At 44.3% G+C, this 26,289-nt stretch overlaps 1 protein-coding gene and 1 long non-coding RNA gene across 3 annotated transcripts in view; both read left to right on the top strand.

Moving 5' to 3' along the window:
• The window catches only part of LOC119251632 (zinc finger protein 420-like), a 54,673-nt gene extending 37,118 nt beyond the window's left edge, over positions 1-17,555 (top strand). Inside the window, exon 7 of one of the 2 annotated variants that reach the window (XM_054698301.1) lies at positions 17,083-17,555. In XM_054698301.1, coding sequence (XP_054554276.1) covers positions 17,083-17,144 — 62 coding nt within the window. In that variant the 3' untranslated portion in view covers positions 17,145-17,555. Of the gene's footprint in view, positions 1-11,747; positions 11,785-17,082 lie in introns of those variants that run through there. The other variant, XM_054698307.1, reaches the window with a different exon arrangement.
• Positions 17,556-20,145: 2,590 nt separating this feature from the next.
• LOC119251634 (uncharacterized) lies at positions 20,146-24,865 on the top strand. The gene is made up of 3 exons (XR_005126536.2): positions 20,146-20,229; positions 21,421-21,613; positions 22,051-24,865. It is a non-coding gene; the product is annotated as an uncharacterized LOC119251634 (long non-coding RNA).
• The last annotated feature ends 1,424 nt before the right edge of the window (positions 24,866-26,289 follow it).

Raw genomic sequence — 26,289 nt, 5'->3', positions numbered from 1 at the left:
ATAAACACTTTCTTTTTTTTTTAAAAAAAAGATTTATTTATTTATACAAGAACTGGGGTACAGGCCAGAGGCACGGGAGGGTGAGAGGATTCACCAGAGACAGAGCAGGGAACAGAACAGGCAGACTGATGAAATACACTGCTGAGGGGAGCAGCGGGAGTAACAGGAGAGGTCTGTCGCGCCATGTGGGACCCTCCTCTGCTCACCGGGATCAAACCCGTGCTGCCGAGGCTGCCGACAGCTTCACAGGGCAGCACTCAACCACCTGTGCCACCAGGGGAGGCCTAATAAACACTTTCATTTCACAAATGAAAAGGAAAGTAAGCGGACTCATTTGCATGTCCGGACCTGGGATTTTTTGCATAGCACTCGATCCATATGCACGAATCTTGCCAGGTCCCATAATTTGAGCAGTTTATATTCATGTATCTCTATACGTGCACTCCCCTAGAATAAAACTAAAATTTCACCAAGATTTTCATGTGAAACATTGATTTCAAGGTATTAGGGCCTGCAAACATCTTCCAGGCAGATTAAAAGATAAGGGTTGTCTTTAGGAATAAATGGAAAATGTGTAAATCAGAGTATTCTATGTATATTAATTATCATTTTATGGAAACATTTATTCATCAATTAAAATGATAGTATTTTATCCTTCTCTATAAATCAAAGGAGATCATTGCTGTCATTTCTTTTTAATACCCAGCAGTTCTTAGTGATGAGAAATGTGGCCATCCAATTGCTTAAGTTCAAATTTAAATTATCTTACTTGCTTACTTACTATAGAGTCTTGGGGAAATTATTTTTTAAATGTTTTTCTTGTGTCCCTAGCTGTGAAATGCAGGTAATAATTGCAATAGCACCTGACTCTTGAATTCAATGAAGGGAAAATACATGTATATATGTAAAAATTCATAACTACACCCAAAACTTTAAAAAAATTACATATTGTTATTTTTCATTTCTTGAACTGTTTAGTCAAATCCAGAAGCTACATCAAATTGTACCACGTTGTTTAATTACCAAGAGTAAAAACTAGTGACTATTTATAAAAATAGACATTAACAATACATAGCAATGAAACTGCTCTCTCAATGATTGGAGATCAAGTCAACTTCAAGGAATTCATTGAAAGTAAAACATTAGTAATGGAACTATAAAAATCCACCACTTTTTTCATAATATTCAAAATGTAGTATAATACGGGCTCATGTGGGATTTGAGGCAGTTAAACACAGGAAAAAGGTTGCTTTCACCAGCCATTTCAAAGATGTCAGGGGAATCAGATGATCCCAACTGAGGCAATATTATCACCAAGTTCTCTTCCAGAGAACAAGGAGAGGATGGAACAACAAATGCAGAATAGAGATAAAATATACCAGTGACAGATATCATCACCTGCAAGATTCTCCTGCAGACACGAGAGAGTAATAATGGTCTTCCCAGACAGACAAAACCAGAGAAGGGGTTCACTAACACTAGATCTACCCTGAAAGAAATGTTAAAAAGATCTTCTGTATAATTCAAAGAGAAGAAAAGCCACAAAAAAGCTGAGCATGGAAATAGACAGAACCAGAAATATTTTATTTATTTGTTTGTTTGTTTATTTGTGCATATAAGAACTGGGGTGCAGGCCAGAGGTGTGTGGGGTGAGAGGATTCACCAGAGAGAGTGGGGAATAGAACAGGCAGATTGACTGAAATACACTACTGAGGGGAGCAATGGTCGAGTTAGGAGAGGTCTGCTGCGCCATGTGGGATGCTCCCTGGCTGGCTGGGGATCGATCTCGTGCTGCAGTGGCTGCGGATAGCTTCATAGGTTATCTCTTAACCCCTCACACCACCATGGAGGCCCCAGAATCAGAAAATGAAAGTCAAAGTGGGTGTAGGCTCACAGCTCAAGGCTGAATGTTAGAATGGGTACTCTTAAGTTCCCGTATGTTCATTGATTCTGCTGTGTCCTGGTCAAAATCCATTCAGATTATTACAAGCTTCCAGGAGAGCCATATTGCGTTCTTTTCCCCCCCAAATATTGGAGCTACTCCTTATTCTAGCCAGCTCCCCTTCTTCTAGACATGAGTGACAACTAAGGCAATCATGCAGCAGGATAAGTCCTCAGTCTGTGGAAAATAGATGTAGTCAAAATAGAAATGAACATACAAAAGGATGGTTGCTTAGTGATTGTTGCTGGAAGCCTGAAAAAACAGTCTCTGTCAGCTGCCTCCTCTGATGATGGTCGGATATTTCACAACTAAATTGTCCCTCATTGAAACATAGCTAGAAATAGTGGAGTATGTTTCTCCTGAAATAAGTCTGCAGCTAGCGTCACTTCCAGCAATACAGCACACAGACCCCTGGACTTGGCCTCAAGACCACATTCAATGATTATAAATAGTGAGACCACGCAGCTTAGGGAAAAAAAGACACTTCATCATGTAAATATACAGTGTTTGACTGGAAGACCATTGAGCACGCATACATACATACAATGGCCTGGTCACACAGCCAACAAATGTGCAACATGAGACAATAATGGAAACATAAAGGGATATTTGCTGAGTACTGTTATAATTAAAGTTGTGTTAGTGGCACAGATGAAGAAAAGAGTAACATCTCTCACGTGGTGGACTGAGCTGTCTCTTAAAATACATCATAAAGTAAGAGAAAATGTAACTCAAGGAGAGAACTATAGCCATTGTGTGGAAATCGAAGTTAAAAATTCTAAGTAGAAGAAGACAAAGATTTCATGAAATTCATTTATAAAACTGGGAGCAGGGCCTCCCCTGCTGGCCCAGGCGGTTGAGCGCAGCACTGTGAAGCTGTCTGCAGCTTCTGCAGCGCCAGTTCGATCCCCGCCAGCCGGTGAGGGTCCCACATGGTGCGGCAGACCTCTCCTGTCTCGCCTGCTGCTCCCCTCAGCAGTGTATTTCGTCAGTCTGCCTGTTCTGTTCTCCGCTCTGTCTCTGGTGAATCCTCTCACCCTCCTGCGCATCTGGCCTGTACCCCGGTTCTTGTATAAATAAATAAATAAATAAATAAATAAATAAATAAATAAATAAATAAATAAATAAATAAATAAATCTTAAAAAAACATGTTGTATCTTTTCAGGGCAAAAGAAGTTAATAGGAACATAAAAATTACTGTATTTTTTCAGATTTTTTTTCTGTACTGATTTGTTATTGATCTTTTGAATATATAAAGGAGTTGGTTTATGGATATCTAACAGCATATCATATTGTATTTCTATGTTTCAAACATTTTTACATGCATCTGTATATCCATTATTGTTCTATAAATAGTCACAGTTTTATTGTAGATTACTCCTATAATCACTTGAAAAGCCCATGTCTACTTTAAAAATTTTCAATTTTAATTAAAGGTATCTGACATAAACATTGTGATATCTGATTTTTTTTTTTTTTTAAAGATTTATTTATTTATACATACAAGCACTGGGTACAGTCAGAAGCGCAGGAGGGTGAGAGAATTCACCAGAGCCAGAGCGGGGAGCAGAGCAGGCAGAAGGACCAAAGTACACTGCTGAGCAGAGCAGCGGGCGGCAGGAGAGGTCTGCGCACCATGTGGGACCCTCCTCTGGTGGCCGGGGAGCAGCCGGGGATTGAACCGGCTCTGCAGAGGCTGCGGGCAGCTTCGCAACCCAGCGCTCAACCGCTGCGCCACCGGGGAGGCCCTGTGATATCTGATTTTTAATGTTCTCATTCTTCTCATCATGTGAAAGATTTTCCTAATGTTGACTTTCGGCATCCTTTAGTCTTTGCTGTGTGCCCTGTGGTCACTCATGTGTCCTCTCTTCTCAAGTGAATCTTTTTTCCCTTAAAAGTTCATCACACACATGGGCCTCCCCGGTGGCGCAGCGGTTGAGCGCTGGGTTGCGAAGCTGCGCGCGGCCTCTGCGGCGCCGGTTCGATCCCCGGCTGCTCCCCGGCCACCAGAGGAGGGTCCCACATGGCGCGCAGACCTCTCCTGCCGCCCGCTGCTCCCCTCAGCAGTGTGCTTCGGTCCTTCTGCCTGCTCTGCTCCCCGCTCTGGCTCTGGTGAATTCTCTCGCCCTTCCGCGCTTCTGACTGTACCCAGTGCATGTATAAACAAAACAAACAAACAAACCAGCAAACAAATAAATAAAGCATGCCTCTATAAAAAAAAAAAAAAAAAAAAGTTCATCACACACAATATAGATGTGTTTGTCTGACATCTTATTTTCATATTTTGTTTTTCCAGAATACTTTCTGTATACTCTTAGGTGTGTCCAATGTAACTAAAAATTACTTTGGACTTATATAAACTAAGAGCTCTCTAGTCTATTCTAAAGGAAAATTGATCTATAAATATTAATCATATCTTATTTTACACAACCCATGCCTAGAAAGGAACATTACCAATGGCATTCTTAAAGGAAATAGGAAAAAGTACCCCACTGTCTTCTAACCCCTGTTCCATTTCCAAACCCATCTAAATCTTTCTCGATTTCTTTTTTTAAGCAAAGTCTTGGACTTTACTTTTAGCCCATAATGTTAGTTGAATTATTATTTTTAATAAAAATTCAGTTTTGAAAGCAAAACATTGTAAATTATTTAAAAATTGTTCTATTTCTAAATGTATTGTACTCTAAATTGCTTCACCATTTCTATTATCATTATTGAGATGTACCAATCTTTAGATAATGTTAAATTTCCAGTTTATTTTTATTTTTATTTTATTTTATTTTTTAAAGAGTTATTTATTTATGCATACAAGAACTGGGGCACAAGCCAGAGGTATGGGGTTGTGAGAGGATTCACCAGAGACAGAGTGGGGAACAGAACATGAGTGAAACACCCTGCTGAGGTGAGCAGTAGGGTGTCAGGAGAGGTCTGCTGTGCCATGTGGGGAGCTCCCTGGCCAGGGATTGAACACATGCTGCAGTGGCTGTAGACAGCTTCATAGGCTGCATCTTAATCCCTTGCACCACCAGGAGGCACCTCCAGTTAATTTTATTTTTTAATTTTTTTTGTTTTTTTTTAAATATTTTATTTTATGTAATTCTTACATCATTTTTCATTTTTGCAACAACCCAAATGCACGAAAACAGATAACTGGATCAAGAAGATGTGGTGGGCCTCCCCTGGTGGCACAGCAGTTGAGCGCTGGGCTGCAAAGCTGCCTGCAGCCTCTGCAGTGCTGGTTCGATCCCCGGGTGCCAGCGAGGGTCCCATGTGGCGCAACCGACCTCTCCTTCCGCGCCGGCTGCTCCCCTCAGCAATGTGTTTCATCAGTCTTCCTGTTCTGTTCCCGGCTCTGGTGAATTCTCTCACCCTCCCGTGCTTCTGACTGTATCCAGTGCTTGTATAAATAAATAAATAAATCTTAAAAAAAAAAAGATGTGGTATATATATATATATATATATATATAATGGAATACTACTCAGTAATCAAAAAGTATAAACTCATGTAATTTGCATCAACATGGATGGAGCTGGAAGGGATCATTCTCAGTGAAATAAGCTAGACAGAAAAAGAAAAATACCAGTTGGTCTCACTCATAGCAGGAATTTAGAAAACCTACATAAGGGACCCTCCAGTTAATTTTTATGTTTTTTAAAATTTATTTAACTTTTTTTTAAAAAAGGATTTATTTATATATGCAAAAACTGGGGTACAGGCCCAATGTGCAGGAGGTTGAGAGGTTTCACCAGAGGCAGAGTGGGGTCAGAACAGGCCGACTAATGAAATACACTGCTGAGGGGAGCAGCAGGCAAGACAAGAGAGGTCTGCCATACCATGTGGGTTTCTCTGAGGCCAGTGGAGTGCGAACTGGTCCTGCAAAGGCTGCGGACAGCTTCACAGCACTGCACTCAATCGCCTGCGCCACCCGGGAGGCCCCAGTTAATTTTTAAATTTTTACTTTTTTTCTCTTTTTCAGTCTTGAATAATAAATTGCTTTAGTAAAATTAATCTCAGTCTCTTCTTCAGAAATCCGCAGAACCTGTTCCTTTCACTTCTGCGTCTTATATTTCCAAGGTGTGACTATATATTTTGTTACAAGTGAACAGAATTTTCTGAATCATCAGTGAAAATTTAGAAGATTCCCTCTAAACTTTACGAAACTCAGGGTCCTCCCTGGTGGCACAGTGGATTGAGCGCAGCGCTGTGAGTCTGGCTGCAGCCATTGCAGCGTGAGTTGGATCCCCGGCCTGCCAGGGAGCAACCCCCTTGGCGCAGCAGACCTCTCCTGACTTGCCTGCTGCTCCACTCAGCAGGGCACTTCAGTCTATCTGCCTCTTCTGTTCCCTGCTCTGAATCTGGTGAATCCTCTCAACCCCCACACCTCTGGCATGTACCCCCGCTCTTGTATGCATACATAAATAAATCTTTAAAAAAATAAAATAAACTACCAAATTTATCTATCTACATCTCTACTCTCAGTTAACCTATCATTGATTGATTGATCAATCTAACAATCCATCCCTTTATCTATCATCAATCAATCAATGATCTATCTAGTGTTTTCACTTTGCTTTTTGTTTTTTATTTTTATTTTATTTTAATAGAGGCATGTTTATTTATTTGTTTGTTTCTTTTGTTTATCCATGCATTGGGTACAGTCAGAAGCGCGGGAGGGTGAGAGGATTCACCAGAGCCAGAGCAGGGCACAGAACAGGCAGACTGACGAAATACACTGCTGAGGGGAGCAGCGGGCGGCAGGAGAGGTCTGCGCGCCATGCGGGACCCTCCTCCTGTGGCCGGGGAGCAGCCGGGGATCGAACCAGTGCCGCAGAGGCCGCGGGCAGCTTCGCAACCCAGTGCTCAACCGCTGCGTCACCAGGGAGGTCTTCATCTGGATGTTTTAATTCTGTTGCTTTCTCGTGATCATGTCTGTAAATTGTACAATAGCATTCACATCTTGCCACGGACCAGCCCAGCGGTAGACTCGCAGGACTGTCTCAGGATTGAGAAACTGTGAGGATGGTCAAGGATTCGGTGCGTAAATGACAGACAGACTCACTTCAAGAGTGAAAATCTGAATGTAATGTGCTCAAAATCACCATACACTTTTATACTTTTTTAACAATGGATGATTTCATACAAGTTAATTTTTTCTCAGCAGGAGATGCTTAGTAATACATAAGACATCTACTTCGTCATTCATGTACATGTGATCGATGTTCCATGGCATGGTACAATAAACAATCTCAAGGTACTGATTACGGGAATGAATTTACACAATTATTTTTGATTACACAGAACAGCATTCTTTAAGGTAGCTTTTCTTGTTTTGTTTCCAAGACCACAAATTATCAGAAAGCATTAATATTTAACTACTGTTACATTTTACTTTTAGTGATCACGAACAATATTTTCTCTACATAAGCATTTTAATTTTTGTAGTGTTGTCTCATGTGAGAAGTATTATGATTATTTTGAAACTACTATTGCCACACACTATTTTCTTTATCATGCATTTCCTGGAACTGATTTCACACAAAATAGAAAAAGTAAAGTAGGTAAGAAAATAGTATAATATATAGACTGGTTGCTATGTTGCTTCTTATGCAGGAACAATGACCAACTGGTTAATAGTTAAACCGTTTTGTTGGTGACTCCATCAGGCTTGTTTGTAGGCGACGCTCTGCAGCAGCCATGTTCTCAGCCAAAAGAAGGAGTTTTTACTGCAGGCTTAATGCCTGGATTAGGCTTACAGGCCTTTAGACATTTGTCTGATTTGAACGCCAAAGATTATCATAATGAAGCCCCTCGGGGACTGCGCCTGTCTTAGGTCATCAGGAGTCACAGACATGTGGCTAGCCGGTGCCATTGCTAGTCTGCCCCCGATCTTACCCGTCATTGACTGTCCAGTCCAGCGCACAGGGAAGGGGGTCTTATTTACTCGGATTTACTATGTGTCCAAGTGAAAGCCTCCCTCTTTCTAGTAAGTTCACTGGCGGTCAGCGGCAGAGGCAGCCGCAACATCTTAATTCCTTTCATGCATAATCTTTTCATTACTTTCTATGACTTTATCATTCCTAAGAGAACTTTTGGAGAATTTCTGAGAGAATGAGTTGGTTTAGCCTGCAATTTCATTTTGTTTCTGTTGAAATCATCCATCACATGTTATTCATCTCTATATGTCTGACATATCCTGTTTTCCATTTCTTCAGTGACTGTACTTGAAAAAGAACTGTATCTTTTTTGATTGCTGAGTGATATTCCATGGTGTATATGTACCACATCTTCTTGATCCAGTCATCTATTTTTGGGCATTTGGGTTGTTTCCGTAGCTTAGCTACTGTAAATAGTGCTGCTATAAACATAGGGATGCAGGTGCCCTTTGGAATTGATGTTTCTGTGTCCTTTGGGTAAATACCTAGGAGTGGAATTGCTGGATCATATAGAAGCTCTATGTTTAGTAGGTCCAGAAATCTCCACACAGCTCTCCATAGTGGTTGGACCAGTTTGCACTCCCACCAGCAGTGCAGGAGAGTTCCTTTTTCTCCACACCCTCGCCAACATTTGTTGTTGCTAGTTTTTTTAATATGTGCCATTCTCGCTGGTGTAAGATGGTATCTCATTGATTTGCATTTCCCTGATTACAAGATAAACACATGAAGTTTGCAGCAACATGGATGGAGCTGGAAGGGATCATGCTCAGCAAAATAAGTCAGAAAGAAAAAGAAAAATACAGGATGGTCTCACTCATAGCAGGAATTTAGAAAACCTATAAATAAGGGACCAGGAAAAAGACTAATTAATACAATGTAAAAATCAAAATCAACAAGCAACTATAAACTAGAAACTAACTAAGGTGGGGGGAGGGAAGGAGGGAGGAAGAACTAGGGTCAAAATAAGGAGGGGATGCAATTGTATGGGGAATATAACCAAAATGATAATGCATACATTGTGCAAAAATGAAAAATGATGTAAGAATTATATAAAATAAAATATTTATAAAACAAGAAAAAAAAACTGTGTAAAATTCATTTTGTTGCTGTGTTTTTCTTTCCCTTTGCTCATCTGTGAAGAGATGCAGTTCTCTGTATGCTTAACCTAAAAATATTGTGATAAGAATTGAATATATTCTTCTTCCTGCTTAGATATGTTATTTTTAATATTTCTCATAGAAATGAAAATAGGTGATCTCAAAGTTGATATTTTACATATTGTATTTCATTCTTGGATTGTCTAGTGTTTATGGGAGAATAAATCAGGGCAAAAAGAAAGTCAACACACTGGGAACTGTTCTGGAATTACCATTTCTGTGCTTGTCTAAATTTAATGATATTTGCATACAGTCCCCGTAAGATCAAAGCATGCTCTGTCTGGTTGTGGGGCCCTCTGAAAATGACTTTCTCTTGATTAGCACTTTTTTCATGGCATGTATGTCCTTACAAGGTCTGAGTCCTTGACCAGGGCTGCTTTCTATTCTCTTGTGGGTTGTATTTTTCAGGTAGAGTGGATATCATCAGAGTTTTATGTGCTGTATTTGTTTCTTTTTTTTTTTTGAATATTTATTTATTTATACAAGTACTGGGTACAGTCAGAAGGACAGGAGAGTGAGAGAATTCACCAGAGCGGGGAACAGAGCAGGCAGACTGACAAAATACACTGCTGAGGGGAGCAGCGGGCACAGCCGGAGAGGTCTGCACACCATGTGAGACCCTTGCTGGCAGCCAGGGATCAAACAGGCTCTGCAGAGGCTATGGGCAGCTTCGCAACCCAGCACTCAACCGCTGCGCCACCGGGCAGGCCCCTATATTTGTTTCTTAAAATCAAACAAAAAGCAATGAGAAATCAATGTTAAGACAAGGTGGAAGCTAATGACCAGTCCTGACTGACTGATTCACCCATTTATTCTATTTTCAAGAAGATATACACTTGTATACATTACGAAAATGTTTTCATTCTTTTGTTTTAGAGATATAATTCCTCTTTAATGTAAGTACAGTACAATATGAATCAACTATGTTAAATGTGAGAATAAAAGTTATTTTCACTAAGTAGACATGCAATTCAAGGTCAGGGAATTGTTCTCACCTTTTATGACATCTGCGTTTACAAATGATGAAGTGTGAATTTATAAGGTAAGCTATTAAAAGTGCTTTGAGGAGGGGCCTCCCCGGTGGCGCAGCGGTTGAGCGCTGGGTGCGAAGCTGCCCGCAGCCTCTGCAACACCGGTTCAATCCCCGGCTGCTCCCCGGGCACGGGAGGAGGGTCCCACATGGCGCGCAGACCTCTCCTGCCTCCCGCTGCTCCCCGCAGCAGTGTACTTCGGTCCTTCTGCCTGCTCTGCTCCTCGCTCTGGCTCTGGTGAATTCTCTCACCCTCCCTCGCTTCTGACTGTACCCAGTGCTTGTATAAACCAAACAAACAAACAAATAAATAAATAAAACATGCCTCTATTTAAATAAATAAATAAATAAAAGTGCTTTAGGGAAATAATGAGTTAATCCAGAGGTAAGGATATTTTCTCCTGTGTAGTCTCTTCCTATCAAAATTTAGAGTAAATTGACAGTTCAGAGTCCTATCTGATAGCATAAGGGGTTAAGTCTCAGTACTATGAAGCTATCCGGAGCCACTGCAGCACAAGTTCCATTTCAACCCAGGGAGCTGACCCACATGGCACAGCAGACCTCCCCTGTCTCGCCTTCTTCTCCCCTCAGCAGTGTATTTCAGTCAGTCAGTCTGTTCTGCTCCCCACTCTGTCTCTGGTGAAGCTTCTCGAAGCCCTGCACTGCCCCACAGTACCTCTGGCCTTCATCCCAGGTCTTGTATGCATAAATAAAATACCAATCTTTTTTTTAAGTTTTTTATTTAAAAAAAAAAAAATATTTATTTGTACAAGCACTGGGTACAGTCAGAAGTGCGGGAGGGTGAGAGAATTCACCAGAGCCAGATCAGGGAACAGAACAGGCAGACCGACGAAGTACACTGCTGAGGGGAGCAGCGGGCGGCAGGAGAGGTCTGTGCGCCATGCGGGACCCTCCTCCAGTTGCTGGGGAGCAGCCGGGGATTGAACTGGCGCCGCAGAGGCCGTGGGCAACTTCGCAACCTAGCACTCAATTGCTGCACCAGCCGGGAGGCCCAGTTTTGTTTTTTTTTTTAAAGATTGATTTATTTATACAAGCACTGGGGTACAGGCCAGAGGCACGGGAGGGTGAGAGAATTTACCAGAGACACAGCAGGGAGAAGAACAGGCAGCAGGACCAAAGTACACTGCTGGCGGGAGCAGCAGGCGAGAAAGGAGAGGTCTGGCCCCGCCATGTGGGAATCTCCCTGGCCAGCCAGAAATAGAACCCGTGCTGCAGAGGCTGTGGACAGCTTCATAGTGCTGCGCTCAACCAACTGCACAACCAGGTAGGTCCCTAAAAAATAAATCTTGGCCCTCCCCTGGTGGCGCAGCGGTTGAGCGCTGGGCTGTGAAGCTGCCCGCAGCCTCTGCAGCGCAGGTTTGATCCCCAGCCACTGGTGAGGGTCCCACATGGCGCGCAGACCTCTCCCGTTGCGCCCACTGCTCCCCTCAGCAGTGTATTTCGTTACTCTGCCTGTTCTTTTCCCTGCTCTGGCTCTGGTGAATCCTCTCACCCTCCTGCGCTTCTGACTGTACCCAGTGCTTGTATAAATAAATAAACAAATAATTTTTTTTTAAAAAATAAATAAAAATAAATCTTAAAAAAAAACCCACCAGTACATCCTATACATGATCAAAGTCCCACAGAAGATTATGCTTTCACACTTGCTGTTCTCTGACCCAGGCTGATGGCCCTGAAGTGAAGAAGAATGTTCCCTCACAGGGGATGGTGTCATTTGAGGACGTGGCTGTGAACTTCATCTGGGAGGTGTGGCAGGACCTCAGTGATGCTCAGATGACCTTGTACCGGGATGTGATGCTGCAGACCTACAGTCCCTGGTGTCACCAGGCAAGGAAACGCCTTTGTAATCCTCAAGTGCATCCACTGTCTTCTACACTGTTAAATATGTGCATAATCTTCCATCTGCTTTTGTCATTTATCCAAAACTGAAGCGTATGCAACTTGATCAAGGACCAAAATTGTTTTTTTTTAAGTTTTATTTATTTATGCATACAAGAACTGGGGTACAGGCCAGAGGTGCGAGGATTCACCAGAGACAGAGTGGGGAACAAAATAGGCAGACTGACTGAAATACACTGCTGAGAGGAGCAGCAGGCAATACAGGAGACGGTCTGCTGCACCATGTGGGTGGCTCCCTGGCTGGCCAGGGGTTGAACTCCTGCAGCAGGAGCTTCGGATAGCGTTGCAGTGCTGTGCTTAACCCCTTGCCCCACCAGGAAGGCCCTAAAATTGTTTTTGTTTAAGTGCATTGTGTTAATAATGTTGAGGTGAGCATCAGCTTGGAGGAGGGAGCAGAGCCAATGACCATAAAGAACCCCAAAACCAGCACTTCTCATGTCAGTCAATGTACACCTTTCAGGGAGGCTGGAAGGAACTGAGACTGCCAGACATTGACCATATGGAGCTACTTATCCTGATCCCCAAACCTTGGACAGCTTGTCTGCCTGAATCAGACGTGTTCATCAGTCAGTTTCAATTATGACTCTCTTGTCAGTCTTCCCCTAGTTTTTGAATGGTGGTTAATTTTCATAGACCTGTCCGGTGTCTCCTTCCTGACTGTTCTCTAACTTTCTCTGCATTAGGCATGTTTTCCATATTTGCAATATTCCTGCATTCTCAATGGACCGTTTTTGTTCAGGTATTTTCCTCAGCCATTTGTTTATTCTTTCAGCACGTTCATGGGAAGTGTTAGACGCTGGTAAATTTTGTATTTGTGAAATACTATAATCAAAGAAATGTTCTGTGCTTTATTGAAATTATGTTCTGTGAGGAAGGAAAATGCAATAAATAAGTATATCAAATTGTGAGATAAAGCCACAGAGAATGTTTAGCGAGGATGAGAGAAAACCACGGAGGTTATTTCAGAGTGCGTGCTTTCAAGGCTTAGTTATGGAGATGGAGTCTTCTCATTGTCGAGCTCTAGTTTGAGATGAATTGCATTTTGACATGCACTGTATATAGTTATATAACCTATCTGGGTTAGAGGTTGTGCCTGTCTGTTGAAGGTGTATTTATTTAACAGCTGATGAACTCAAATGTGATAGAAGGAGAGGGGATTGAATAGAATGTTACTTAGAATATGAATAGTCTTCCAACGATGAGTCTTGTGACCCCACTCACACCAGAAACTGTGACTTGAAGAGCACCCAGCAAATCGTGAAGCAGAAAAAGGGATGATCAGTGACACAGGAGAGGAAACCGGAGAATGTAGTTTCTAAAGCCATGGAACCCAGAGTTTCAGGTTGGGGGGCTCACATCTCGGCAGTTTGCAATGTGCAGTTATATATCCTCCTGTGGGAATCACTGGGAAGAAAGCAAAAGAATAAGATACATACTTGGAACTCCAATTATGTAAGTATGAGATAGCTAAAACTAAAATACTAGATAAAATGTTCCAGTGCCATGAATTATCACATTGAAACACTCGTTCCAAGGAGTGGAGTGAAACTATCAGGAGTGATGATCTCAGAGGATATAAAAATTGCTTTTTAATGGTGACTAACACGGCCTGGATTGCAGAAGTTAAAGTTGGACAAAAGGGTGAGCCAGAGTTTTCTATTTCTGTCTTGGCTCTGAGAAGCCTGTATTGTAATGTTTAATTAAGAATTTCCTGTAATGGGGGCCTCCCCGGTGGCGCAGCGGTTGAGCGCTGGGTTGCGAAGCTGCCCGCGGCCTCTGCGGTCCCAGTTGGATCCCTGGCTGCTCCCCGGCCACCGGAGGAGGCTCCCACATGGCGTGCAGACCTCTCCTGCCACCCGCTGCTCCCCTCAGTAGTGTACGTCGGTCCTTCTGCCTGCTCTGCTCCCCGCTCTGGCTCTGGTGAATTCTCTCACCCTCCCGTGCTTCTGACTGTACCCAATGCTTGTGTAAACAAACAAACAAATAAATAAATAAAAAAACCATGCCTCTTTAAAACATAAATAAATAAATAATAATAAAAAAAAGAATTTCCTGTAATGTCTCTCTCCCCTCCCCCAGCACTGATAATGATGTGACTTTAAAAAAAGAAAAAAAAAAAAGAACCCAGATGGCTATGGCCTGTGCCAAGGAGAAGTAAAAACTGAAGAAAAGTAGAAGCAGAATCCTTATTTTCAAAGCGATAGTCTTGCTGAAGTAACTAAAACATGTCCCTCACTCACATCTGATAAATAGATTTTCCAGGAAAGTGATGACATCTAGAAAGCATTGTTGTTCAAAAAGTACCACCTAAGTCACGTAGTTATAGGAACAACAGTAGAATGCAGGCTAAATGGTAGATTAAATGCTACTAGCTGTCATCTTCATCTAGAGTTAATTGAATATGTTTACCAAATATTTCTTCATGAATATAAAAAGTCATGCAATATGAAAGATGCATCACTGATTGCTTTTCAACCTGTTTTGGCCGTAGGAAATCTATTCTTTTAATGTTATATAATTTGTTTGGGGTAGAAATTTCAATCAGAAAATCAAAACCAGGTACTCCGTTTTGTTTTGTGTTGTAGTAAAGCAACTTTGTGCCTTTATATTAACATTCACAGGAAACGTTTAGATGTTCACAGAGTTGGTTATTTTTATCTTTTATTTTATTTTTTTATTTTTAAAAATTTATTTATTTATTCATACAAGTACTGGGCACAGTTAGAAGCACAGGAGGGTGAGAGAATTCACCAGAGTCAGAGCAGGGAGCAGAACAGGCAGACGGACAAAACACACTGCTGAGGGGAGCAGCGAGCATGGCAGGAGAGGTCCGTGCACCAGCTGGGCTGTGAGGCTGCCCGCAGCCTCTGGCCAGTGGCCGGTGGCCGGAGATCAAACCAGCGCTGCAGAGGCTGCGGGCAGCCTCACAGCCCAGCGCTCAACTGCTGCGCCACCAGGGGAGGCCCGGCGAGGCCCTATTTTTATCTACTTTTAGATGTCCATACTGTGGAGTACCTGATTAAAGCCAACCAGCCAAATCAGGACAGACTTTTGAGGCAAGTTGTTGTTGCCAACAGCAAAACATCAACCATGGAGGAACTTTGGGAAAACAAATTATTTGGACTCAAGTCATAGTTTGAACCTTAATAGCAGAAATGGAAACATTTCAGCATCGATGCCTGAGAATTTTGCTGTATGTAAGAACATGTTTATCCCTGCTGAGCCTCATGAGATGCGTGCTACAAAGAAACTTGAGGGCTTTAGTATGACTAGGGAAACTGTAAGGTATCCTGAGCACCGTAGTCATCAGATGATCCCACCTTTTCAGCACCCTTTTCACTTACCTGAACAAGGGAAAGCCTTCGACAAAGACGCAATATTCTTTACACATCGAGGTGCTCTTATGGGACAGACTGCCTGGAAATACAGTGAATGTGAGCATACCTATGATATGGTACCTTTCATTGGTTAAGATAAAACTCAAATAGGGGAGACTCCCTGTACATGTAACAAAAGGAGGAAATGTATTGATGAGAAACCAGTACATTTGACTCATCAACATTTTGAAGATGAACAGCATACATGTAATGAAAGTGGGGGTAAACTCAGCTTCAATTTCATGCCAGTCAGCTTGAGAGAACTCTGTTAGAACAGAATATTTTTTAATATAATACATGTGGTGAAATGTTGTCTGAAATGTCTTTTTACTGAGCATGAGAAAATACAAAGAGGTGATAAACCTTCTGAAACATCTGATATTTCCTTACACAAAAGGTATCAGGGAAGTGTCACTACAAGGTTCTTTGGCTATAAAGAAAGTGGGAAACCTTTCTCCTGGAAGACAGACCTCAGTGTACATCAAAACTCATAAGGGGGCCTCCCTGGTGGTGCAGCAGGTTGAGCACAGTGCTGTGAAGGTGTCTGCAGCCTCTGTAGTGCCGGTTCGCTTCTGGGCGGGCCAGGGAGATACCTACATGGTGCCTGTAGGGGCAGGATGGGCACTGAGCAGGTTTTCTGATCCAGCAGACGGGTAAAGGAGAGTCCTGGAGCCCTCGGTGGCTTTCTCAGGCTTTTATTGAGCTTTCTCATGTAGTGTGGCAAACAGGTACATGGCAGGCAGAGGTTCCCTGGGGGCCAGGAGGCCAGAAGGCCTCCAAGCTCCCAGCAAGTCTGGGCTTCTCTGACTTCCTTTCTACTCTTCTCTCTCCTGCCTCTTCTCCTGCTTTTCTGCTTCTGCTTCTCTTGGTGACTCTCTCAATACTCCTCCCATGGCCCACAGAAGTAAATAAGATAGTTTGCAATAATGTAACACTATAGGTGCCCCCTCAAGCAGGGGCAATCCTAATTGTGGGAGGGCAGAAAAGCCTGAAAAACCATTTACCCTGCAGTGCAGGCAGACCTTTCCTGTCTCTCCTCCTACTCCCCTCAGCAATGTTTCCAGTCCATCTGCCTGTTCTGCTCCCTGGTTTTGTTCTCTCTGGTGAATCCTTTCACCCTCCCGCCCGGCTGGGATGTACCCCAGTTCTTGTATAAATAAATACATCTTAAAAAAAATTCACACAGGCGTGAAGCATTATAAATGTAAAGGATGTAAGAAATCATTCTGTCACAAGTCAGGCCTGAGTGTTCATCAGACAACTCATGCACCAGAAAAACACTATGAAAGTCCAAAGTGTAAGAAAACATTCTACCGGAAATCACGAACTCTATGATAGTCAAGAGTGTAGGAAAACTTTCTCCTGGAAATCAACCCTCATGGAACATGAGAAGCGCTATGAATATCTAAAGTGTAAGAAAACATTGTACAGGAAATCACACCTCATTGTACATCAGATACTCACACTGGAGCCAAACCCTATGAATGTCGAGAGTGTAGAAAATGTTCAATATGATGGTTGAGGTATAATTATTTTTGTGTACTTTTTATCAGTCACACTTGGGATATTATGAAAAGGTGATGAATGTAACTCAGCTCTAATTCACTCCATTCTCTGGCTTTCTCCCCTTGTGTGTGTGAAGTCATGCGTTCGCTTTTTTGCTGCCTTAAACATCTGAGAGATTCTCCTAGTAAATGGATTTGTTCATGTCTATCTTGCAGGTAAATTTAGGACAGTACTGTGCCATGTATCAAGAACATCTGAATGGAGGTGCTGCTTCTAGTTGACCCATAATATTGATTTAAATCACCAAGACGAGTATGGCCTTCATCGTTGGCATAAAAGTCAGACATAGGAACATGCTGGAGTTCAAATCATTTCATCAATTTCTCCTTATGGAAATATGTTGACAGCTGATTAAAATCCTGATATATCTTCATGGTAGTAATAGGGATCAGGACTATTATTTAACATTTCCAAAAGAAATCTTCACAGGAATATGATGAAAGAACAGGTGACTTTCCAAAAACAGAGCATAGAATTGTGTGTGTGCACATTAGCTAAGTATTGAGCCTCTGTGTTGACCACCAACAATGGGATTCAGGAATCAGAAGAACAAGAATGCTTCTTAAATGCTTGCAACTTGATTTTGACCAAAGAGCATACACTGGTAGCTGAAATAAGTATGTTTTAATAAAGCTGATTTTTAAAAAAAATTATTTATGCATACAAGATCAGAGGTTGAAGCCGAGGTTGGGTTGGGGCGGTGGTGAGAAGATTCACCAGAGACAGAGTAGGGAGAAGAACAGGCAGATCTGCTGAAATGCACTGTGAAGGGGAGCAGCGGACCAGACAGGAGAGATCTGCTGCACCATGTGAGTCCGTTCCTTGCCTGGGGATCGAACTCATGCTGTTGTGTCTAGTGACAGCTTGATGCCACTAAGACTTTGACCCTTCTGCCACCAGGGAGGCCCATAAACTCGACTGATTTTTATGTGTATATCCTCAGGTATATTTGATAACTTTATTTGTAATTTTTTTTTTTTGCATAGAAGAACAAGAATGTAGGCCAGTGGTGCCGTTGGTGAGAGGATTCATCAGCGACAGAGTTAGGAGCTGAACAGGCAGAGTAAATGAAATACACTGGGAAGAGGAGCAGCGGGCATGAAAGGAGAGGTCTGTTGTGCCATGTGGGTCAGCTCCCTGGCCTGGATCAAACTCAGGCCTTAGCAGTAATAAGGGTGAGACTTAATTTCTAGGCTACCAGGGAGACCTTGATTACATTATCCTTCATCAACATTAACCAATTCCTCCTTGTTCAAGGATTCGGTAAACTATAGGAACAATAAACTGGTTGTCAACACAGTGTCAGGCTCCATTCACACAGGCCTCAAATCTCAAATAGTTTTGATTGTATTTTGCAACAACTACACTTTTGTCTGTTTAGTAACAGTGGACGTTGTAATGTGTATATTGATAATTATGTAGAAGTATTGTCAAGAACTTTCGTCCAACACTCCATGGTACCCTCATAGAGGATCTTGCTACATTGCCTCAATCACACCCTGAAGAATCACAAGTACATATAATTTCTTTACATGAGCTCATTTGCACATATTGGCAATGGTAGTCCCTCACAGGCCCTCCCCATGATTGGCCCTGGACCTCCACAGAGTGGGCAATAGTCTTACTGTTTTAGGTTTACCTCAAATAATATAATCTCAGTTCAGAAAAGTTGAAGCACTCCAGTTAGGTAGCCTAATACATTCACATGCCCCATTTCCTGCAGCTCTCTCCTTCTGAACTCTGCTGCATCCACATAGCTGCACAAGGTGTGAGTGGACATTTATCAGTATCTCTGTGTCATAAATTCCTCTATTTCCATTCCTTGTCTGGTCTTCTGTTGACTGTGACTCTTAACAATTTCTACTTTAACTAGTCACATGTACAATGAGAAGCAATGCCACGGCAATTCTCAATCAGGACCTATAAAATTGTACCCTATTTAACAGTCCGTTTTCATGGCCTGTAAAACGAACACTCTCATGGCTGTGATACATGTTGAACGCTACATGTAAATATATTAGGAGGCATTATTTAGGAATGACAGAATGTGTGGGAAGAGAGTGTGTGTCTCTGGGCCTGATGTCCGTCACAGGCAGGCAGTGCTGGTAGTGGGTCACGCAGCAGTTGCTTAGTTTTTGGTCAGGATGCGGTAACTCTTAAAATCTGTCTGGCAGGATGGAAAATGTCGTTAAAAGCCCATTTAGCGAGAAATGAGGAGACTGCGAGCCCCTCAAACTCAGACCTTTTAAGATACAGGTGGAAGGACCCTGGCTCAGCCTGGAGGCCTCCAGCAGCTCTAAGCCCTCACACTGTAAGATGTTAAAGGACTAAACATAGCAAGACAGCAGCCATTTTAAGGAAAACGACTGTTTTAAAGAGCACAGCTGTCCTTTGCAGGGTAAAACCACAAGAACCACGAGGCCAGGGTGAACGAAACTTAAAGGCTGCCAAAGAAAGGTACACAATCAGATTGAACTTGGTCCCCGTTGTGAAAGGTCCCCTTTTTCTGATATGAAAGGTCCCCTTTTTTCTGCTGTAACAGAGTATAAAAAACAACTTGTCACCCTTAAAGGGGTCCTTCTCTCAACCTGATGAGACTGCTGTGTCAGTACACCAGGCAGAGTCGGGCCCTAGCTTAAGCCTTTTTGCTTTTGCATCTCTGGCTCCGTGTAGTTTTTGGGAACCCCGGACGGAGTTGAGGCGCCAACTCCTAACAACACGGTGCATGGAGAGAATGGGGTCTGAGGGTACAGAGTCCCATCTGGGAGCCTCCAAAGCTGATCTCTCACTGGTGCCCAGAAAGGGAAAGCTACGACACAAGAAAAGGCCGTTACATGGGTTTATTCAAGATGCTGTCCAGGGAGTGTGCCCTAAACACCCTCCTGGGGGTGCAGCTCCCCAAGCGCAGGGAGAGAGCAGAGTAAGAGGAACCCACTTCTCTGGCATCAAAACACTCTCCTCCTTTTCCTCGCCAAACAGGCTCGGTTCCGGCGCGCCGGGCGGTCTGCGAGGCTGCGCCCACGTGGCCCCGCCACCCAATATGTCCCTGAGCCCCACTGGGGGAGGACCCGCCCTGACGCTCCCGGACGCGCGGCGCGCGGGATTGTGGGAAATGTAGTCTCCCGAGGACACGCGGTTCCCGCCCTGGGCTCCGCCCAGGGGCGTCCGGCCTCGCCGGCCTCGTCTGCGCAGGCGCGGCCCCGCGTCCTCCCCGTCTTTCCCGGGGCCCGGGGCCTCCGCGGTCGCTGCCCCCCCACCCCCCGCGGGTTGCGAGCGGCCTTGTCGCCGAGGCTGGGCTTGGGGTGAGGCTGAGGACCCGCGTGCGGGAGCGGGGGGCGGGCGCTGCGGGGAGGCGCCGGGGGAGGCCTGAGGCGGGTGAGGGGGGCCCGTGGCCCGGAACAGGCGCCGGGAGGGTCCGCCGGGCCGAGGCTCGGGGGCGAGGGGAGCGGGGTCCCCGCCCTGGACACGGGCGAGCCCCCGACGGCCGCCCCTCCGCGTTTCCGGGAGTTCCGTGCGCTGTGACGCCCTGGGACGGCTGTCGTGGGATGCGGAACCCCCCGTCACGAGCGCCCGCCCCGGGGTGTGGCTTCCACGGGTCCCCGGGCGTTTTCTCCGCGGGGACCCCGAGCTCACCCTGGGGCACGCGCGGCCGTTTCCCGCCTGGACGCGGACGGGGCTGCGTTCCGGGGTCTCGCGTCCCTCTCGGCGTGGCTGCGGGGGTCCCGGGCCCTGACCGGGCCGGCGGGTAAGAGTTTCCCGTCCTTTGTGCCCGTTTATCGTGGCCGCCGCCCCGCCGCGTGCCTGGCCGGTACCCCGGGTCTCCCCAGGAGGACGGTGTCCCGGAGGCCAGACCCCTGGGAAAGAGCTTTTCCTCCCGTGCTTGTGCGCCCTCGTTCCCTTGGGGGGACACCCCAGGCACATCCAGGGCATGGGCACCGGGGTGTACGAGGACATGAATCCGGGGAAGCCGGGCTCTGGAACATTCCTGGGAGTGTCCTGCCAAAGAAGTGGACAAGGTGCATCATTTCCTTTGAAATTCTGACCAATTTTTTTAAGGGATTTTTTAAAGATATTTATTTATTCATGCGTAGAAGAACCTGGGTACAGGCCAGATGCACGGGAGGGTGAGAGGATTCACCAGAGACAGAGCTGGGAACAGAACAGGCAGACTGACTGAAATACACTGCTGAGGGGAGCAGCGGGAGGCTGGAGAGGTCTGCGGGCCATGTGGGACCCTCGCTGACGGCCGGGGATCGAACTGGCACTGCAGAGGCCGCGGGCAGCTTCGCAGCCCAGTGCTCAACCCCTGCACCACCAGGGAGGCCCAGGGAAAGCCCTTTTTAAGTGATTAATCATCTTTGAAACTTTTGTTTAGTTCTTCACATGAACTACTAGTCAGTCTTAGGAATCATCGGTTTTATTAACTTGCGGTAAATGGTAAACCCAAATAGTATTAATAATGGACTTATGGGTCCTTTCCTGCTCCTTCTCAGAGTGTAAGCACAGCTGTCACGCGCAGTGACTCTGGTCTCTCCCAGGCAGTGTGTGGAGCGCTCTGGACAGGAGACTCCAGGACCCGGGACCAGCTGCCTCAGTCCTCTCCTGCAGGATTCCATCACCTCTCCCAGCGCCGCCTCCAGAGTCCTCTGGCATCTTTGAGAGCAGTGGACAATGGATAAATCTCTGGTGAGTGATTTGTTTTCTTTAGCTTAGCTGGGCAGTTGGGAACAGTGCTGCTCTGCTCTTAGGGGTAGATGAATCTTTTTGTAATGAGTTTTGCACATTGGGGTAAATAACTTAGAGAAGTATTGCTGGTCATATGGAATTTCTATTTTTATTTCTTTAAGAAATCTCTGCACCGTTATCCACAGGGACTGTACTGCTCTAATGGCCACCAGCTGTGGGTGAGAGCCCACTTTTCTCTGCACCCTCTCCAGCGTTGTTAATTTCACTTTTTTTATTTGGGCCATTGTCAAGGGGTGACGTGGCATCTCAGTGTGGTTTTAATTGACATTTCACGTACAGTAAATTAAGGTGAACATTCCTATGTCTGTTGGACCTCAGAATTTCCTCTTTAGCAAAATGTTTATTTAGTTCCTTTGCCCCCCCCTTTTTTTTTAAAGATTATTTATTTATAGAAGAACCGGGGTACAGGCCAGATGCATGGGAGGGTGAGAGGATTCACCAGAGACAGAGCGGGAAACAGAACAGGCAGAGTGACGAAGTACACTGCTGAGGGGAGCAGTGGGCACGACAGGAGAGGTCTGCTGCGCCATGTGGACCCTTGCCAGCTCGCCGGAATCGAACCGGTGCTGCAAAGCCTGCGGACAGCCTCACAGCACAATGCTCAACCACCTGCGCCACCAGGGGAGGCCCGCTTTGCCCATTTTTAATTGACTCATTGGTTGGTATCTTGGATTGGGTGGGAACTTCTTATAAATTTTGGGTTTTTTTAATTTATTTTTATTTTTTGTTGTTATTTAAAGATTTATTTATTGATGCGTACAAGAGCTTGGGTGCAAGACAGAGATGCAGGAGTGAGAGCATTCACCAGAGACAGAGTAGGGAGCAGAACAGGCATATGTACTGAAATACACTGCTGAGGGGAGCCGCGAGTGAGACAGGAGAGGTCTGCTGCACCATGTGGGTCAGCTCCCTGGACGGGGCTCAAACTCATGCTGCAGTGACTGGGAATAGCCTCTTAGCATTGTGTCTTAACCCCTTGCGCCACAAGGGAGGCCCGGATACATTATAAATTTTGGAATGAACTTGTCAGATGTGTGACATGCAAATATTTTTTGTATTCTATAGGGTGCCTTTCTGTTTCTGTGCTGGTTTCTTTTGAGTTCCAAAAGCTTTTAGGTTTGGTGTTGTCCCACGTGTTGAATTTTGCTTTTCTTTCCCTTGGTGTTGGGGTTGTGTTCCTTAATACATTTTGTAGCAGCTGTCCTATAGTGTACCCCTTATTTGCTTTCAGTACTTCACGCTTTGGGCTCTTATGTCCAAACGTTTCAGCCATTTGGAATCAGTTTTCTGTATGGAGTTTTGAATGGATCTTGCTTCTTAGTTTTGCAAGTCACTATGCGTATTTCCCGACACCATTTTTTGGGAAGATATATTTATGCATGGAAGAACTGGGGTGTAGACCAGATGTTCCGGGGTTGAGAGGGTTCACCAGAAAGAAAGTAAGGAGCAGAACAGATAGATCCACTGCAATGCACTGCTGAGGGAAGCGATGTGGGAGACAGGTGAGGTCTGCTATGCCACATGTGGGTCAGCTCTCTGGCCTGGAATGGCCATGCTATATAGCACTGACTCTTAACCCCTAGGCCGCCAGGGGGCCCCATCCCAGTATTATTTATTAAAGAGGCTGTCTTGTCTGAATTGTATGATTTTAGCTCCTTTGTCCAAGAGGAACTCTTCGTATTATTTGCTCTCTGGGTTTTTAATTGCCTTCCATTGCTCTGAGTTCTGGTTTTGTTTCAGTAAAATAATGTTTTCATTACCATTGGCATTTAATATATTTTGAAGTCAGGAAGTATGATAGTTACCTTTCACTTTTTCTCCCAAGTTTTTTTTTTTGCTCTTTGGGACCTTCTGTGGGTTCATGTAAATGCAGTGATTGTTCTCTTTCCTTACAAAAAAACCTCCTTGGTGTGTGGATAGGTATTGCATTAAATTTGTAAATTGCTCTGGACAATAAAGCCATTTATGATGTTAATTCTTCCCACCTAGGAGCGCAGGACATCTTTCTATTTCTTTGTATTTTTTATTTCCTTTACTAGAGTTTTATAATTTTCAGTGTTCAGGTCCTTCACCTCCTTCTTTAACTTTTTTTTTAAGATTTATTTATTTATGTATACAAGAGCTGGGCTGCAGGCCAGAGGTATGGCAGAGGGGGTTGTGTGAGAGGATTCTCCAGAGACAGAGTAGGGAGCGGAACAGGCAGACTGACTGAAATATACTGCTGAGGGGAGCAGCGGGCGAGACAGGAGAGGTCTGCTGCGCCATGTGGGTCACCTCTCTGGCCGGGGATCAAACTCATGCTGCAGTGGCTGCAGATAGCTTCATAGTGCTGCCTCTTAACCCCTTGTGCCACTAGAGAGGCCCCTCCTTCTTCAACTTGAATGAAATAATCACAGCTATTTCATTCTCTTTGGTGTGAATGTCAATGGAAATGCCAGTCTTTTCATACACATTCTCTTCATAACTTGTTTATACTTCCAGAGAAATAAACAAAAAATTTTATCGTGTATTCAATTGTAAAAAATGATAACATAGTTCAACATATATAATGGACACCAAGGGTTCAAATATGATTGTTTTCTTGTTGTTGTTGTTCTGCTTAGTATTTGATCATTATCTACAATTTCCTTCCAGTCTTTCAGGTCAGTCTACTATGAATTTTACAATTGTCCTGCCTCCTTGCTGTACAAATATGTGCCCTGGGGACGATTGGACATCACTGAAATTATGGCATCCACGGTGGTTCCGTGGGCGTATGTGATCTTCTGGGCTCAGTGGGTGCATTAGACTGTTATTGTGTAAACATGGGTCTCACTCATAAGGGCATTCTTCTCTCTTAGAACCAGGTCTCCCTTTTTTAAGATTTATTTTATTTATTTATATATAAACCAGAGGTCAGGGCATTGGGTGCGGGATGAGATGATTCATCAGAGATAAGAGTGGGGAGCAGAACAGGCAGATCTACTGAAGTACACTGCTGAGGGGAGCAGCGGGGAGACAGGAGAGGTCTGCTGCGCCATGTGAGTCAGATCCCTGGTCAGGGATCCAACTCATCCTTCAGTGGTTGTCATAGCTTCATAGTACTGAGACTGAACCCTTTGTGCCACCATGAGGGGACCCTCAAAACTCTCTTTTCACCTCATACCCTATTCAGAGCTCCGCTGGTGGCCACATGGTAACTGTATATTTTGATTTCAGAAACCCTTGATCTTCAGAGATGTGGCCATAGAATTCTAGCAGGAGGAGCAGGACTGCCTGGACCCAGCACAGTGGGAATTTTACCGGTACATGATGTTAGAGACCTACAGGGACCTGGCGTCCTTGGGTGAGGAGAATATCCCTCCAGATTTCCTCATCTGCCCTCACTGTTTCCTGTGCTATGTGTGGGTGTGCTCCTGGGATGTCCGGATTTGTAGGCTACATTTACATCCCTGCTTTTAAGAAAAACAGTGTGAATTTGTTGGAAAGAAAGTCTCGTGCTGTTTGATCATGACTTAAACTTCTCCTCTCTTAGGTGATCTGCAGCCTGCACTCTCTATTAGTGCTCATTCAAGAAATTCAGTTCCTTATTACAACCTAAAATCAGTGTGTTATTGCACATTCCTATGACTCAGATGTCTGGAAATGGTTCTCAGGATATGAAAATTTATTTCTTTAAAGGTTTATTTATTTATGCATACAAGAGCTGGGGTATAGGCCAGAGGTGTGGGGGGTGAAATGACTCACCAGAGACAGAGCAGGAACAGAACAGGCAGATCAACCGAAGCACACTGCTGAGGGGAGCAGCGGTCGAGTAAGGAGAGGTCCACCTCGCCATGTAGGCCACTCCCTGGCTGGCTGGGGATTGAGCTCTTGCTACAGAGGCCGCATACAGCTTTCACAGGATGCTCCTTAACCCCTTGCAACACCAGGGAGGCCCAGGATATGAAAATTTAAATGATTTCTGGTAAAGGTGGTGTCAGAAAAAGTATTTGCAGTGATCCTTTTCTAGAACCTTCTGTACTCTCCGCTCTACTGAGCACAGTCTGTATTGGGAATTTGAGAGTCTTCAGGCCATCTCATATCCCCTGTCCTAATAAGCAGGTCTTGCTATGTCTAAGCCTGACCTGGTCGTCTTGTTGGAGCAAAAGATGGAGCCCTGGGATGTGAAGAGACGTGCAGATCCCATCCTCCTCCCTGGTGGGTGGAATGAATCGAGCAGAGGACACAGCTGAGAGATACAGTGGTCACCAGGAAAGCATCCTAAATGTCTGGGGAGCTCTGTTTCAGGGGTTGCAGACATGCTCCTATTTTGTCCTGGAGTCTTAGTGTTGCTCTCCCTGGGGGCATCTCCTCTCAGACTCTGAGTCCTCTGCCTTTCCTTCTTACTGAATTGAACTTAGGTTTTGTCCATTTTGTTGATCTTTCAAAATCCAGACTTCCTTTCAGAAGGAAGCACCTGCTTTTTGGCCTTGATGTTACATGTATGTATTTTTTATTTCATTTTAAATGTCCTCCTTTCTGCCAGTATGGAACTTAAATTAATCTTTTTCTAATTCCTGGAGGTGTGAAGTTCATTGCTTAGGTGAGATCCCACTTATTGATAGTATAATTGTTTAATGCTTTAAATTTACTTC

The sequence above is a fragment of the Talpa occidentalis genome, unplaced genomic scaffold (assembly GCF_014898055.3).
Source record: "Talpa occidentalis isolate TD23 unplaced genomic scaffold, MPIMG_talOcc4v2.1 talOcc4.2, whole genome shotgun sequence".
Lineage (NCBI taxonomy): Eukaryota > Metazoa > Chordata > Mammalia > Eulipotyphla > Talpidae > Talpa > Talpa occidentalis.
The sequence above is the reverse complement of the archived record's forward strand: the minus strand, read 5'-3'. Positions and strand labels throughout refer to the sequence as shown.